This window comes from Mandrillus leucophaeus, unplaced genomic scaffold, assembly GCF_000951045.1.
Source record: "Mandrillus leucophaeus isolate KB7577 unplaced genomic scaffold, Mleu.le_1.0 Scaffold189, whole genome shotgun sequence".
NCBI classification, from domain to species: domain Eukaryota; kingdom Metazoa; phylum Chordata; class Mammalia; order Primates; family Cercopithecidae; genus Mandrillus; species Mandrillus leucophaeus.
Genome location: NW_012101909.1, coordinates 270,721 through 288,184, shown reverse-complemented (window position 1 = coordinate 288,184; position 17,464 = coordinate 270,721). Strand labels below are relative to the sequence as shown.

At 47.2% G+C, this 17,464-nt stretch overlaps 1 protein-coding gene across 2 annotated transcripts in view; it reads right to left on the bottom strand.

Annotated features, from left to right (window-relative positions):
* The window catches only part of ST8SIA5 (ST8 alpha-N-acetyl-neuraminide alpha-2,8-sialyltransferase 5), an 87,179-nt gene that overhangs the window by 17,018 nt on the left and 52,697 nt on the right, over positions 1-17,464 (bottom strand). For both annotated transcript variants that reach the window (XM_011978075.1, XM_011978076.1), the window contains one exon: positions 7,948-8,040. In XM_011978075.1, the coding sequence (XP_011833465.1) occupies positions 7,948-8,040 (93 nt within the window). The remainder of the gene's footprint in view (positions 1-7,947; positions 8,041-17,464) is intronic.

The window sequence follows — 17,464 nt, the reverse complement described above, 5'->3', positions numbered from 1 at the left end:
GAGAAGAGTGAGTGCAAAGGCCCTGGGACAGGAACCAGCTTGGCAGCGTTCCTCCTCCCACCCTGGCTGACAGAAGGCAAACCTTCCTTCCAGCTTTCCCAAACCTCCCCTCTCAGGAGCTCACAGGGTATGAGGGAGTGGTGCCATCATACAGCAACACCCTGGCTCACCCACTGCCCCCTGCCCCTCCCCACTCTCTGCAACCCACAGGCCCCTAGAGCAGCCCCCTATATGGCCACTGCTTCAAATGCCTTCTGGAAACACAGCCCTGGCAACACTCTAGGTGGGGTTCCAAGTTTTACTGTTACCAGTGTCTGGGCCCTACTCTCTCTGCCTCCAATGCCCTCATCACACCCTGGACCAAGGTCAGGGCCTGGACACCCCGTCTTGAATCCTGGCTCCATCCCAATCTTGCAATGTAACCTCGGGCAAGTCATTTAATTTCTCTGAGACTCAGCTGCTTTTTCTGTAAGATGGATATAACGGCTGACTGCTGCCCTTCCAATCTCAAAGGTTGTCAGAGAGCTCAAATGGAATAATATGTGTAAAAAGATTTTACAAATTGCTTTACAAATGCAGAGATCATCTTTACTTTAAAGATGAAGGGTTGACCCTAGGCACTTTTTTCCTTTCTCCCAAGACACCACTAACATTCCAGAAGAGGAATAAAATAAAATGTCATTCATTCCATAGATGAATAGAATGACAGGGAAGGGCATCTCAGTGGAAGAGAAATTTTAACAAGTGTATGGAAGTAAGAGGGAGTGGCACAAGGACAGGATGACACAGCCCAAAGTACCTAGAGCCAATCTGCACATGGAAAATTCTAAGAGGTGGGTGGAGGATGGGGAGGGAGCATGGCCCTAAAAATGAGACTCAGTTGTGAGTCTGTAAGCAGAGCCATCAAGCCTACACTCCCCCTACCCCACCAAAAACCATGGTAGCCAAATGCTTAATGTCCAGCAGAGGGGGAGGAGAGATGGAATCAGACTATGAGATCCTCTGTTAAAAGAAAAAAAAAAAGTTATCATTTGCAGTTAAAAGATCTGGCTGTTCTAGCAACAAAAGGGCCAGGGGCATCATGAACAACTTCAGACACAGAACTCCTATCAGTTTTCATTTCAAGGTTAAATATGGATAGATAGCCAAGGGTCACCTGGTCAACCTGAAGTGAGACCAAGATAATCCATCGGATAAAATGACCACAAAGACAACTATTGGAGGAACAAAACAGAACTTAAAAATATTCTACTTAGGGTACAAAGAAAGGGGAGGGGTTCACCAGAAGAGCTGAAAGATGAAGTCAAGGGATTTTCCTAGTAGGTGGAAGCAAAAAGAGGAGTGAAAAAAGATAAAATTAAAAGATATGACCAGCCTGAGCAATGTAACAAGATCTTATCTCTACAAACAAATGTTTGAAAAACATTAGCCAGGTGTGGTTTCATGTGCCTATAGTCCCAGCTACTCAGGAGGCTGAGGCAGGAGGATTGCTTGAGGCCAGGTGTTCAAAGCTGCAGTGAGCTATGATCACACCACTGCACTCCAGCCTGGTTGACAGAGCAAGACCTTATCTCAACAACAATAAAAAGATATGAATACTAGAGGTACAGTCCAGAAGTACAGGATTCTTAGATTGTAGAGAAAAATAGAGAAGAAGGAATATAAAAAGATTTGAGAGAAAGTTGAAGAGTCTGGACACAAACTCCAAATGAAAAGGTTCCACATTTCAGAACTGTAAAGATTCCAGAGAAAAAAAACCAGATACTTCCGAAGAAACAACCATTCTCATGCTTCTCATGTATCCCTGGATGCTAAAAGATGGTAGTGAAGGTCTTCAACATCCTAAGGGAAAATGATTTTCACCTAAAATACCAACCCACCAGACCAGCAATGAAACCAACAATCCCACAACCCAACACACCAACAATCAAACCAACAATCCCACAACCCACCACACCAACAATCAAAACAATAATCCAATAACTCATCACACCAACAATAAAAACAACAACCCAATAATAAACAACACCAATCAAACCAACAACCCAACAACCCACCACATCAACAATCAAAACAACCCAACAACCCACCACACCAACAATCAAAACAATAATCCAATAACTCATCACACCAACAATCAAAACAACCCAACAACCCACCACACCAACAATCCAAACAACAACCCAACAATACATAACACCAATCAAACCAACAACCCAACAATCCACCACACCAACAACCCAACAACCCACTACAACTATGATCAAAACAACAACAATCCCATAACCCACCACACCAACAATTAAACCAACGATCCAACAACCCACCACACCAACAAGCCAAACAACCCAACAACCCAACACACCAAAAATCAAACCAACAACTCAACAACCCACCACACCAACAATCCAAACAACCTAACAACCCAACACACCAACAATCAGGTAAAAGGGAAGAATCCAGTCATTCAGACACAAAAGAACTCAAAACCTTACCTCCCACCTGTCACTTCTTGGTATTTACTTGAGAATGGGTGGAAGTAAAAGGAAGAAGTAAACACAAAAGAAGCTATAGGTTCTAAGCAAAGGTGAATCCAACCTCAGAAGGCAGAGAAAGGAAGCCCCAAAACAACAGCCACATGACCCAGCAAGAGGGTCATGAAAGTTGATGGAGGCCTGGTGCCTCCCTGGCCTTCAGTGAACAATATCTACATCATCCCAGTAATGGAAAACACTATTTGCTATTCTGCAAATTTTAGAGTCAACCTCTAGAAAAAGCCTCAAAAAGGGCTTGGTATGGTTACAAATAGAAGACAAATGTTATCGGCTTTGTCATTTTAAAAGTCAACCCATGGATGACTGAAGCCATAGGCTGGAGGGGGAACTGCAGAGTAGGAATAATTTAAATATCCTTATCTTACACAGTGCAGGATCAAGAAATACTGTTGATATTTGGTAGAACAAGAAATTGATTACTTAGATAATCTACAGACAGACTAAAAATAGTAATACCCCTCAACTGGGGAAATGTGGGAGGAAGCTGGGCACTAATCGTAATGAAATGAGAGTGATTCTTTCTTTAGTCTTCTTTCTCCCTCTTTTCTTCCATGGCCTCCTGTTTGCACCCGGGTCTCACCCACTCCCTCTGTCCACTCATTCATTTAACATGTGAGTACTGAGCTGGCACAGGGCCAGACTCAGAGATGCCTAAGCCTGGGTCCTGGCCCTCCAGGAACCTCCGCCTGGCAGAGGACACAGACTTGTGAACACTGCAGTGGCACAAAAGGGACTCCCAGTCCAGAGAGTGGGCATTTGCCCAGCTGGCCTTTGCTCCCAGCTTCTTCCTTGGTCTCAGTACTGGGCTCAGCACAGAGCTCCCAGTGGCAGAAAAATGGGGAAGGGTGATAGGAGACGCTGGCCTGGGGAATTATCCTGCACGACCCCCACCTGGGTGTGAGCACAGGCAGCAACTGAAGATTCTTATTTTAAAATAAAGGAGCTCTAGATGACAAGTGTAAATAATTTTAGTAAGAATTAGTGACAATGCGTTTTCATAACAAATCATCATGGAGTCGTTCTTCATGTATCTGACACGGTCAGGGAGGGAAGAATTTTCCATGTGGGGATTTTCTGGCTGACTGATTTTTACCACTGATTTCAGCAATTGTGGATCAGAATCGTTCCCAGATGAATCACACACCTCCTTGTCTCCTCAAACAAAACACCAGCTGACATTCTGCGGGCCCAAAGGACACAGCGCATCCATCAGACCCTCCATTCACAGGTGGGCTTTAACCTTTTCCCGAGGACTCAGGGTCAGAGCCTCTGTGAGTGCTTCTCATGGCACTGGACTGGAACACAGTGAAGCCCCCGGGTGCCCAGATAATGTCAGAACCACTTGGATCAGAGGCGGGCCTCTGCAGCTCTCTGATTTCAGCCCTGGAGGACCTACTGACCCTCAGCCTAGACTCAGGAAAGGAGGCACACACACTCATGCCCCATGAACAGCCCAGCCTCTCCTTCCCTCTCAGATCCCCAGGGCTTGGTGCCACAGAGGGGCAACTGCTGTAGAATAGGCAGGGCATGCAAAGTCCAGCTCAGCCAGGAGCCCCAGCTAGGATGGCTGCTCACCCCAGGAGCCCAGCCCCTGGGGACAGAGAGAGTGCCCCGAGGCAGAGATGAGAACCAAAGCCAAATGTGGAGAGGCCCAAACACCACCAATGGGAGTCCATAACAGGGACAAGGGATGGCAAGTGGAATCAACGGAAGGTGACTGTCTCTCATGTTCCTCTCTAAAGAGAGTGCAGTCAGACCTTGGGGACATATGAGGTTGTCCATCACACTGAACAGTGTTTGTGTTTTGAGCTCAAAACAATGGCCCTGGGTAATTTCTAATCTAGCCCTAAATGGAAGCTGTGACAGGGGCTGTTGTGGGCTGAACTGTGTCTCCCCAAAATTCATATGCTGAGGTCCTAACCGCCAGGACCATAGAATGAAACCGTATTTGGAGATAGGGCCTTTTTTTGTTTGTTTATTTTTTAGATGGAGTCTTGCTCTGTCACCTAGGCTGGAGTGCAATGGCACAATCTCGGCTCACTGCAACCTCCGCTTCCTGGGTTCAAGCAATTCTCCTGCCTCAGCCTCCCAAGTAGCTGGGATTACAGATGTGTGCAATCATGCCCAGTTAATTTTTGTATTTTTAGTAGAGATGGGGTTTCACCATGTTGGTCAGGCTGGTCTCAAACTCCCGACCTCAGGTGATCCACCCGCCTCAGCCTCCCAAAGTGCTGGGATTACAGGCATGGGCTACTGTGGGGATAGGGCTTTTAAAGAGGTAATGAAGTTAAAATGAGGCCATTAGCGTGAGCCCTGATCCAATATGACCGATGCCCTTACAAAGAGAGATTAGGGCACAGGCAAGACTCAGACCGGTGGCAACCATATAGGGATGCAGCGAGAAGAAGGCCATTGGCAAGCCAAGCAAAGAGGCCTCAGAAGAAGCCAACCCTGCAGTATCTTCATCTCAGACCCCTGGCCTCCAGAATTGTGGAAGAATTAAGTTTTGTGTACCTTGTTACAGCAAACTGATATAGGACCTAACACCAGCATACAGAAAATACACACGTAGAGGGATGGGAAGTTCCCCAGAAGGATGACCCATTCACAGGATTTCTTAAATCTTCCTGTCCAGACCTTGAAGTAACCATGAAGAAACTATACATTTTATAATTTAAAGAAATTAGTCAGCTGGGCGTGGTGGCTCACACCTGTAATCCCAACACTTTGGGAGGCCAAGGCGGGTGGATCATGAGGTCAGGAGTTCAAGACCAGTCTGACCAAGATGGTGAAACCCCGAATTTACTAAAAATATAAAAATTAGCCTGGCACGGTGGCAGGCACCTGTAATCCCAGCTACTCGGGAGGCTGAGGCAGGAGAATTGCTTGAACCCGGGTGACAGAGGTTGCAGTGAGCCAAGATTGCGCCACTGCATTCCAGCCTGGGTGACAGAGTAAGACTCTGTCTCAAAAAAAAAAAAAAAAGAAAGAAAAGAAATGAATCATTTATTCTCTGAAATCTTGAAGGTGTGCTCTCAACCACAGTGCTCTGGATTTGCACAGTAAAACACGGAAGGGTCTGAAAGCTTTGAATTCTGAGAAGACAGACTCTCTGCTACCAGCTTCTGAACTTGGCTCCGACAGCCATTTTTGCCACTAAATCAAAACTCCTTGGAGGCGTGTTTAAAATACCAACCAGCTCACATGCCCCAGGCCCTGCTTAAAACCTTTCCTGTGGCTCTCGTGGCCCTTGGATAAAGGTAAAACCCAAACCTGAGTCTGTACCATGAAGCTCCATATGGTCTGGCCCTACCTGACCCTCTAGCAATGCAGCTTCTGTGTCTTCCCCCTCACGCCGGCATTTGAGTTGCCTCATCCTTCAGAGTCCAGGACACAGCCGGCTCCTTCCTGGCACAGGGCCTTTGTACAAACTGTTCCCTCCACCTGGAGCCCTCCTGGCCTAGTTAGCTCCTGTCACCCTTCAAACTGGAGCTCTAGTATCCCTTCCTCAGGGAAGCGTTGCCTGACAACCTCCCCCTAGCCCCAGCCTGGGTCGGGTTTCCGGTCACTACCCTGGCTTCTTGTGGTAACTGGTTATTTAATGTCTGTCCCCCTCAGTGGCTGTGAGTTCTACAAGGGCGGGCACCACAGTGGTATGTGTTCAGCCCAGGGCTCAGTGAAACTGATGAGTGGCGTCTGTATCCCACCTTCTCTAGAGAGGGTACAGAGACCGTGGGTTAGGACAGGGGCCATAAACAATGCAGCTAATCCCAGCTGGATGCTGGTCTCACCCTTGGAGCTTTCCAGGAACTGCTGAGCTATGGAGTCTGTGCATGACAGCCCAGAAAAGCTGCTGCTACTAGTTCCAAAAAGGAAAGGAAGGAAGGAAAGAGAGAGATGGGTGCTGACATTTATTGAACACCTATGATGTGCGCTACTGAGCATGCAGGCTGCTGGGCTATCTACTTTCTTTTTTTATTTTATTTATTTATTTATTTATTTTGAAAAGGAGTCTCACTCTATTGCTCAAGCTGGAGGGCAGTGACGTGATCTCGGCTCACTGCAAGCTCCGCCTCCCGGGTTCACACCATTCTCCTGCCTCAGCCTCCAGAGTAGCTGGGACTACAGGCGCCCGCCACCACACCCGGCTAACTTTTTGTATTTTTTTAGTGGAGATGGGGTTTCACCATGTTAGCCAGGATGGTCTCGATCTCCTGACCTCGTGATCCTGGGCTATCTACTTTGACATGCCTTATTTCAGCTAGTCTATAGCAACCCTTAAAGGGTAGGTAATAGTGTCCCCATTTTCATAGGTAAGGAAAGGCTCAGAGAAGTTAAGACATTTGCAGAAAGATTGAGATCTGCTAAGGCCCAGAGTCAGCTTTGGATCTCAGGTTGGCCCACCCCAAGACCCATGCTCTCCCCCTGATGCACACTAGCTGGAATCATGTCAGGTGGGTAAAGGAACAATGGTCCCTACCTGAGGGTCAGGGACCCCAGATGCCCCTGGGGTTATGTCAGGGGCCCATGAGTCCATCTGAGCACCCAACATTGCCTGCCTCTGAATAAACTATATTTTTTCCACATCCAGATATAACGGTTTCCAAATAAATACAGATTCTGTCATGACTAATACAGTACCAATTCCTCTAAATGGGTTTGCTGAATTCATGGCAGTTCTGTGAAGGGCGGAAACCCAGGTGGGCACATGCATGCTAAAACGTTCAGTATGTAATGTGTTTTCCCTCCTGTGGGTTGAAGAGTCATAGGTGATGTACTGTTAAACGGAGAGTGGGGAGCATAGCTCTTTTACCATTTATGCAAAAAAAAAAAAACTTTTTAAATCTCCATACACAGATTCTTACTCATGCATTGATTCTGCAAGGATACCCAAAGCCACATCGTCACCCTGGGGAGAACTCCGTGGCTCTTCATTGAATAACCATCTGTACCACACAAATTTTGTATCATTTAAATAATTTAAAAATCAAAACTTTTAATAAAATTAAAACCATCAAAGGTGATAGCAAGAGGGCAACGCTTAACCCTGCGGTGCAACGTACTGAATTTCAGGCAAGAAAGTCCGGTGCCCTCTTCAGTTTCTACACAAGAGGAGCCAGCGATGATAATCAAAGAGACCGGTAATTGAGGCGGGGACTTTAACACCGAGTCACCAGAGGTGACCTTGCAAACTTGGCCTTTTGTCATAAAACAGGCACAATCATCACTGTGTTCCAGCCCTCCAGGGCTTTCCAAATGCCAGTGGCTCTGGGGAAGGAGACCTACTTTACGCTCTATAGGAACCTACCACGTGTTTCCTGTTTCTTTCCATGCTTGCCCCCCTCACCCACCCCTAACCCCTGCCCCACCCACCACAAATGGCCACACTCACATGGACAGCACCTTCACTTCCAATATTTCGTGCCTCAGCTCCAGGCATCTTGTGGAGTTATATTCAAAAGGCCCCTCGTAAAATTCAAAGTACCTGGGGACCAACAGAGACAGGTTAAACAGAGAAGCAGGTCAGGATGTCCAGGGCCTGCAGGAGCTCTTGTTGCAGGGTGGAGTGTCTGTCCCAGTGAAATAAATAAAGCCAACCAACCCCATCCCAGCAGATGACCCATTAGGGGCTTCAGGCAGACCACGGGGCCCTCTGGCTTGATCACTGGGTGGTCAATTACTCTCAGCGCCCCACTCCCCTGGGAGTGTAAGCATTTACAGAAGCATAAACCGATTTCAGCAAACAGGGAAGTTCAGAAACAGGTTTGGTTCCAAGTTTGTGGCTGGGAAGGAGAGGGGAGGAAGAGGGATGCTGTGTATACTGTGATCAGAGAAAGCAGAGAGACCAGAGTCATTCTGGCACAGCACTGGGAGTCCGACAGTGAGCCTTCAGGCCTCCAGCTTGCCCTTCCATTCCCTGCCCCTTGCCCACTTGATCCTCGTGCCCATACTGTGACATAACTGAGACTGATGTGCCTTTCTCCCCATTTGGCAGCTGAGAATACTGAGGCTAATCAGACAGAGCTCCAGGTCACACTCTCCGTATAGGGCAGGACCAGGGCTTGGTCTAGGTCTACCTGCAGAAGAGACCAAGCCCCTTCCAGCACCAGCTGGCTCCAGGCATGTCACAGCCACCTCAGGGTCCCTCTGCCAGCTTCATGCAGAATATCAATGCCAATTTCAGCCAACACTTACTAAGCCCTTACTATAGGCTAAGCGCCAGGCCAAGTATTTGATGTGGATGGATGCATTCACTTTTAATCTTTCTAATCAGCCTATGAGGAAAGTGACACAAGCATCCTGAATAGGCTCTGGGAATTAACTAAGGTGCCAGACCCCTGGAGCTGGAAGGTGGCAGAGCCAAGGTGGGAACCTGCATGCTGACTCAAGGCTGCTCTTTCTGCCACTTGGCTATGAGCATGGCTGGTGTCCCCTGGAAAGGGCCCTCTGGCCTCCTGTGGCAGAGGCCCAGTGAGCTCTCTCCTCATGGCCCCTCTCTTCCTGGCGGTTGTTCAGAGGCAGGGGTGGATGGAGCTGGGAGGGTTGGATCCCAGGACAGCTTTAACATCATGAATCCAGAAGCCTGCAAGGCCAAACCACTGTAAATACGGGATCAGTGGCCTTGCAACAGGTAGTCTGCAAGAATCAGATGTGAGAGGGGCTCCCCAGGGCCAAGCATTGGAAATCAGGCATCGCTCAAGCATCTCCCAGAAACCACTACACGCAGCAGTGGTCATTTCCCACATACCCTTACACACTGGATAAACTTATGTATGTGCTGCTTTAGAAATGCTGAAACATTTTACCCAATATATTGGTTTCTTTTACAAATATTGGTAGTTTTATTATTATCATTGTATTTGTATTGTCATTTTGTCATTAAAATAATACTGTGATACTTTAAAAGTTATATTTATAAATATTTGTCCTTAATAATTTAAATATAATAGTTTTAAGTACTATAATTACATATTTAAATAATTTTACATAATATTTTAAGATACTAAAATATTCTCCACAACAAATTGGTCCCTATTTACAAAATAAATTGGCTCTTTGTTCTCATGTCATAAAAGAATTCAGGCCAAGTTAATAAGAAGTAGGTACTGAAGATCCCCAAAATGTCAAACACCTTTGTGTCTTACAACTCCTTTTCTGTCTTTCTCATCTGGCAAACTCAAATGGATTTTTCAGTACCTGGCTCGAGTAACCACACTGCTGGGAAGCCTCCTCTGATCCTGACCCTGGACTCCCCCTGCTCACTGTCTCTTAGTTAGAGCAAATAACATTGTATTGGGTTGGTGCAAAAGCAATTGCAGTTTTTGCCTTTTTTTTTTTTTTTTTAATGTAATGGCAAAAACCGCAATTACTTTTGCACCTACATAATAGTACAATTGTGTGTTTATGTAATTGCGTTTCTTTCCAAACCACGAGCATCTCAAACACAGAGACAGTGGCTTTGTTATCTCTAGATCTTCTGTACTACAGAGGCAGGAAAGCTAAAAATGACATTTCCCAGACTCCTTTGCAGGTAGGGTTCTGGATGCAATTTGGGTTCAGCCAGTTAGAAGCATTTGTATGAGACGGATTCAGACCTGTTATAGGGGAAGAATGGCAAGGCTCAAGGCACGGTTTTGCTGGTGCAGAATGTGGCAGAGGTGTCATGGCTCTTGGAAACTGCAGTAGTGGTAACACCTTCATGATTATATCAGAGGCAGCAGCTTTCACGGTGGCCCCATTTCACTGCAGTTTGGGGAGGAATTCCTGGGAGTTCAGCCATTTCTTCAGCTTTCCCCATGAATCTGAGCTAGCTGTGCCCTTAATAAATCCTTTTCTGCTTTAACTAGCTAATGTAGATTCTGTTATCTGCAAATAAGAACAAGGGGTCAGTCTGGGGCCACAAAACAAGCCCATGACCTTGGCTCTGACTCACCTAATTTTCCAGTCACACAACAGTAAGCTCTGGTGTCCTATCACAAAGATCACTGTTTGCAACCTGAGCCGGTGTAACTAAGCCCTTTGGAATCCACTGAGTCAGGTAAAGCCATGGTTCTAGGTTGTTGATAAGAAAAGGTCCAGATTCAAATGATGCAGGAAATCATTAGGTTGAGACTTATCCTACAGTTCTTGGGAAATTGGAGACTTGCGGACACATCTCAGATACGGCTATAAACCAGCTGTGTGACTTTGGGTAAAACACTTCCCCTCTCTGCATCTCTTTGTTGTCCTCTTTAAAACAATCTGTTTGAACTAGGGTAGCATCTTCTCTTCAATCAGCCAGCCCTACCATTTCCTTGACAAAGCCATTCCTGCCTTGCCTCTTCCTTGGTTCCTCTTTCTCCTGCATCCTCAACATCACTCATATACCCAACTAGGCAGCACCATGATTCCAAATGACCTTGTGCTGTGGGCCTGGTGATACTTAGAGAGGCTTTCAGAACTGGGTTCACACCCCTCCACCCCTCATTGGCCTCTGTATGGTCTGAATGCTTGTGTCGCCCCCATGGTTCATATGTTGAGATCCTAACCTGCAAGGTAATGGTATTAAGAGGTGAGGCCTCTGGGAGGTACTGCAGGCACAGCCCTCATGAATGGGATTATTGCCCTTATAAAAGAGGCCCAAGAGAGACGCCTCTTCCCTTTTACTATGTAAGGATACAGCAAGGAGATGCTGTTGATGAACCAGGAAGTGGGTCCTCACCTGAAACTTAATCTGCCTTGATCTTGGACTTCTCAGCCTCCAGAACTGTGAGCAATACATTTCTGTTGTTTATAAGCTAAGTCACTCAGTCTATGGTATTCTGACAGCCACATTAGGTCTGGCACTTTTCTGCTCCTTTGTTTTCTCATCTGCAAATCAGCAAAAACAATGCAGCGCACGTGCGACAGGGCTGAGAAAAAAACACTGATGAGCATTTCATGGAAACCACTAGCACACAGGAACTACCCCAAAAATGCTCATTTCCCCTCTGTCCCCTTTGTCCCGCCACTAAAGAGCACGTGATACCAGTGGATGCCACAGGGAGTCAGAGACAGTCTCTGACCATAAGCTGGTTGATGGCAGGGCTGAGTCAGGGATGAACAACTCGAAGCTTCTCACTGTGTGCACTGGTGACATTCTCCTTCTGCTGTGATTAGTAAACCTCTCCCCTGCCACCCTGTGGATAAAGCCCACACTAAGTCCTGCTTGGACACAGACCTGCTTGATCACCTCATCACTGCTGGAGGCTCCACTCATTAACCATGTGCTTTTGATGCTTTGACACCTGGGGCCTTGCTGACCTTGGAGGGACTGCCTCTTCTAGGGCTAGCCAATTCCTGGAGATAGTGAAGGACTAGCCTGTGAGTGCACCTTTCATTTGCAAACCAATCCAGATCCCATGCCCCTACCAGGCTCCCATATTCTTGGACACTGGAATAGCTCCTGCCCCACTCACCCCAGGGCCAGGTCCCAGGCAACTGGGGATAGCCCCTACACCCCAGAACCCACTGAAATTACTCAGATCAACCAATCCTATACCTGCAAACCCTGCCTCACCAGTTCCTTTCCATGGAAATCCCAATGATGGTTCTTGCCCACACTTCCCCCTCTCTGCCTCTGCCTCCTTACTGATCCAGGCGCTTCTTCCCATGGTCTTGCAGGGCCTCCTGTTTCTAGGGATCTGTGAGTATCAAAACCTCTTCCTTCATGACAGTCATTTCCATATTTTTGTGTCTTACCATATCCGATTAAAACAAATCCCAGGCAGGTACCCTGAAAACACTCCATGTAGTACCTCAGCCAAGTCATCAAAACTATTCCATGCCTGAGTCTAAAGCCTCAGTTTTCCCATCTGGAAAATGTAGCTAATAGCCCTGGCTTCTTTCTCTATCCTACCTGGGCTTTGCTTTTTTGGTCCGTACTGCTCTAGCTCAGTCTCTAAAGATGATTGACTTGAGGTTGCTATGGTCTAAATGGCTGTATCCCCAATACAAACATTAAGTTTCGTGTTTAAACTTAATCCCCAATGTGATGGTATTAAGAGGCTGGGCCTTTGGGGGGTGATTAGGTTATGAGGTCTCTGACCTCAAGGATGGGATTAGGCCCTGATAAAAGAGGCTTCAAAGAGCCTTTTGCCTTTCCACCATGTGAGGATGCAGCAAGAAGCTGCCATCTATGAGGAATGGGCCCTCACCAGACACCAAATCTTCTGCCACCTTGATCTTGGACTTCCCAGCCCCCAGAACTGTGAGAAATAAATTTCTCCTGTTACAATTATGAATGACCCAGTCTAAGCTATTTTGTTATGGCAGCCCAAAAGAACTAAGACAGGAATAAGATTTTGAGAAGCACTGCCCCATATTCTGCTTCTAACAGGATGCTCAAGGACTGCATTTTAGAGGGTGTCATGGAAATTCATGAAAATTCCCATTTGGTCTGGATACAGATATACAGACATCAAAAATGTTGCTTAAATTTTTTTGTCTAATGACATAAGAAGATGCTCACATAACAATGTTGGGTAAAAAAATGCAAGTTACAAAACTATGATCTCCAAAAAGAATTACATATACGTATGTGAATGCGTAGGCAAAGGGAAGAATTGTAACACAATATTAATAGGGATAAATCAGAATAAATGGGATGATGGGTTATTTTTTAAATGCTTTTCTGTGTTTTTATAAGTTTTCTGCAATGGGGTTATGATTCTTTTATTATTGGAAATCACTAATAAATGCCTTTTTAAGTCCCAGACCTTCTTCTAAATATCTCGAGCTTCCCCTTACCCTGTTAGAAGACTGAGGGAAGCACTTTCTCCAACCTTCTTAAACTCCACTAGCCTCTCAAAGTGACTTCATCACTGTCTCTTCTTTCAATGCTAGAAAGACTATCTTTACCCGCCTCAAAGGGGAGGGGACCCTGGCATCATGTAGGGCATCTCACAGGTATAAATAGTCCCAGCGGGTCATATCAGGAGCCCAACTCCTCTCAAATGCCACCCAGCTTCCAGCAGCCAAATATGATGCTGGCGCCAGGCTGTATCTGCTCTGCCCCATCTCTCTGCCCTCCGCTAAGTGAGAAGACAAATGCAGAAGGCCAGAAAGAGGTGAACACAGTGGCCCTGGACATGAGTTCTCCTCCCTCTGCCCAGATTGGGCTGCAGCTTTGTGGGCTAAGGAGCTAAGGAGACCTCCTTTCTTTCTTTCTTTCCTTTTTTTTTTTTTTTTTTCAGACGGAGTCTCGCTCTGTCGCCCAGGCTGGAGTGCAGTGGCACAATCTCGGCTCACTGCAACCTCTGCCTCCCGGGTTCAAGCGATTCTCCTGAGGAGGCCTCCTTTCAGCATGCCCAGAGTCTGGCCCTCCGGGAGTCTAGGTCTGTAATTCCTTTGAGCCTTTCCCCAAGAGCCTGCCCCACAGAGGCTCCCCTGTTGGCCTGATTCCCTCTCCAGAGCTTCTCCAGGGCCATGGTTCCTTTCTTGGGGGCCAAAGTACTCTGGGTCCCAGCAACCACTGGCTGCTACAAGATGAGGTCCATGCATTCAGCTTTCTATCTAACACTTCCCCATCCCCACCCCCAGACACGGATGGTATTCCAGAGAATAGGAACCCAGGGGGGTCCCTGTGTCATGCACAAACACCTGTTAAACCTCCACTAGCCCTAGGTGAACAGGGAAGCTACCCCAGCTCAGTAATCTGAACACCTAGACTCCTGTCGAGCTCGGTGCAGAGTCTCAGAGAACCATGGAGTTGTTTACTTATTCCACACTGGTTAGAGACACCACTAGCCCATATGGCACCTCTGTGCAAATCACGAAAAAGCACCATTTTCTTCAAATTAAGCCACATGCACCAGGTGCATGGCTGGTCAAGTGAGAGTAAGCTATACTTCAGCCCCACTTGACTCCTTGCCTGAGCATCTTTGTGCAGTGCCCACCTTGCACAACTGTGCAGCCTGATACCAGACTCTTTAACTTGGTCTCATTTAATCCTCCCAATAACCCTATGAGGCAAGCATAATTTCCCCCATTTTATATCTGAGACTCGAACTACAAGAGGTAAAGTAATTTGCCCAAGGTCATTCAGCTAGTAAATGGTGGCACTGGAAAAAAACCTGAGGACTGTGAGAGCCTGGAACCCCTGCTCTTAATAATGTCACTGCACTTCCTCTCCCTGACTCTGACAGCCACTGTTCTCTGGGGGTTTTCTCAGTCAGCAGCCCTTCCCCCTCCCAAGGGCAACAGCCCTTCAGTGAGCTCAGCACTATTTCTAGAGCCAGAACAGCTGCTGTCTCGAGATAGCACACGACCCGTCACAGCAAACGCACAGAAATCAGAGTCTCAAAATTGCAGCCTGACAATTCAAAGGACTGAAGTGTCTTCCCAGAGAAGTAGGAGAGGGGCAAGAAAGGCTCAGCTGTTAACTGCAGGTCACAACTATCAGGAGACACTCCATGGCAGTGGAGAGCCCTGGCTCCGACCCCTGGCTGGTCCACAGGCCAGCTCAGCAGCCTTGAACCTCACCTGCCCTCTTTGGGCCACAGTTCACTCATCTGTCCCCAGGAATTATCAGAGCTGTTTTGAGATATCAGAACTGGATGCTAAAAAGCCTGATGTTCTCAGTGCAACCCGAAATAGTCCTGGGATTAATCTTCCCCAGGTGTGCACCTCACACCAAGCCTGAGGGTCATTTCTGGCACAGGGTAGGGGTTGGGGATATCGGGGCAAAGCCTGGTGTCTAGATTCATTCCTCCTTCCCCACCCAGGAGTTCTGCAGGGCCCCAGATCCATTGTCTAGCACATTCCCTGTGAGAATATGTATGTGATGACCTTATTTTCCAGGCCAGACTAGGGGGCCCCAAAAGGCTTCCCTTTGTAAAATTCAGCTCAACAGCCAGGAACGCCTCAGTGTGTGAACGCTAGCACTGGCCAGTATCCCTACTGCTGCTGGTGGACTTTGACCACCATGCCCACAGGTGCCCTCACCAAGAGCTACATCCTAGCTGCCTCCTTCTCCTTCCTTCATCTTCCACCAACTCTCACCACTTCTCCTACCCGAGTAGTCCTTGTCTCCACCCCAGTGCCAGGGACAGGATTCGGTCTTCTCTCTGCTGGAGGAGTCCCTCTGTTTGGAATAACCTTTGTTGTTGTCTTGCTAGTCCCTCCCTACTCATCCAGCAGAATCAGCCCAGGGGTCAGCTTCCACTGGCTCCATTCGTGGCCTTCCCTCCTCTGCGCCTGCAGCCCCTGGGCACCCCTCCAGTCCAGCTCTTATTATGCGGAATTACACACAGCTCCTCCGTGGCCTGTCTGTACTGTTGATGTGTGAGAAGGGCTTTTCTCTTCTTTTACTCAATGAAGATTTATGGACCCTCTACTGTGTGCCAGGCACTGTTTCAGGCCAGAATGCACTAATGAACTAGCCAGAGTCCCTGCCCTTATGGCACTTCCCTGGGGGTGACAATAAATGATTCATTCAATATAATGCCAAGTAGCCATAACTCTTCCAAAAAAAGTAGGACAAGGAATTGGAGGGTTCCTGGAAGGATAGTGAGGGGCCCAGGAAGGCCACTCTGGACAGGGGACATGAATAGAGGTATGGAACCCTATGTGGATGTGGGGGAAGAGCTTCCCAGAGAAGGAGCAGTGAGTAAATACAATCACTTGCTCTGCAGCAGCAGCTGCCAATGTGGCTAGGCAGGGCTGTGGAGGTCAGACAGGTGAGCAGAGCCAGGGCTAGCTGGGCCTGTGGGCCACCCAGTATCATGGGGACTCGGCAGAGGAACAACATGATCTGATGTGGGGATAAGGGATTGTAAAAGGAGAGAAGGCGGGCTATTGCAGCATGAGAAGACAGTCGATTGCACGAAGGGATGGCAAAGGAAGTGGGGAGAAGGACACAGACCCAAAAAAATAGTTTAGGAATGAAACCAGCAGGATGTGCTGATAATTTAGAAAGTGAAGAAATGTCCCTGTCTGACAGCTTTGAAGAGAGTAGTGGTTCTCCCAGCATGGAGTTTGAGATCTCAGAACCGACAGACTGCCTCTTCAAGTGGGTCCCTGACCCCCGAGTAGCCTAACTGGGAGGCACCCCTCAGTAGGGGCAGACTGACACCTCGCACAGCCAGGTACACCTCTGAGACGAAGCTTCCAGAGAAACGATCAGGCAGCAACATTTGCTGTTCAGCAATATTTGCTGTTCAGCAATATTCACTGTTCTGCAGCCTCTGCTGCTGATACCCAGGCAAACAGGGTCTGGAGTAGACCTCCAGTAAACTCCAATAGACCTGCAGCTGAGGGTTCCGACTGTTAGAAGGAAAATTAACAAACAGAAAGGTCATCCACACCAAAACTCCACCTGTACATCACCATCATCAAAGACCAAAGGTAGATAAAACCACAAAGATGGGGAAAAAACAGATCAGAAAAGCTGAAAATTCTAAAAATCAGAGCACCTTTCCCCATCCAAAGGAACACAGCTCCTCACCAGCAATGGAACAAAACTGGATGGAGAATGACTTTGATGAGTTGAGAGAAGAAGGCTTCAGACGATCAAACTTCTCCAAGCTAAAGGAGGAAGTTTGAACCCATCGCAAAGAAGCTAAAAACCTTGAAAAAAGATTAGACAAATGGCTAACTAGAATAATCAGTGTAGAGAAGTCCTTAAATGACCTGCTGGAGCTGAAAACCATGGCACGAGAACTACGTGACAAATGCATAAGCTTCAGTAGCTGATTCAATCAACTGGAAGAAAGGATATCAGTGATTGAACATCAAGTGAATGAAATGAAGTGAGAAGAGAAGTTTAGAGAAAAAAAGAGTAAAAAGAAGTGAACAAAGCCTCCAAGAAATATGGGACTATGTGAAAAGACCAAATCTACGTCTGATTGGTATACCTGAAAGTGACGGGGAGAATGGAACCAAGTTGGAAA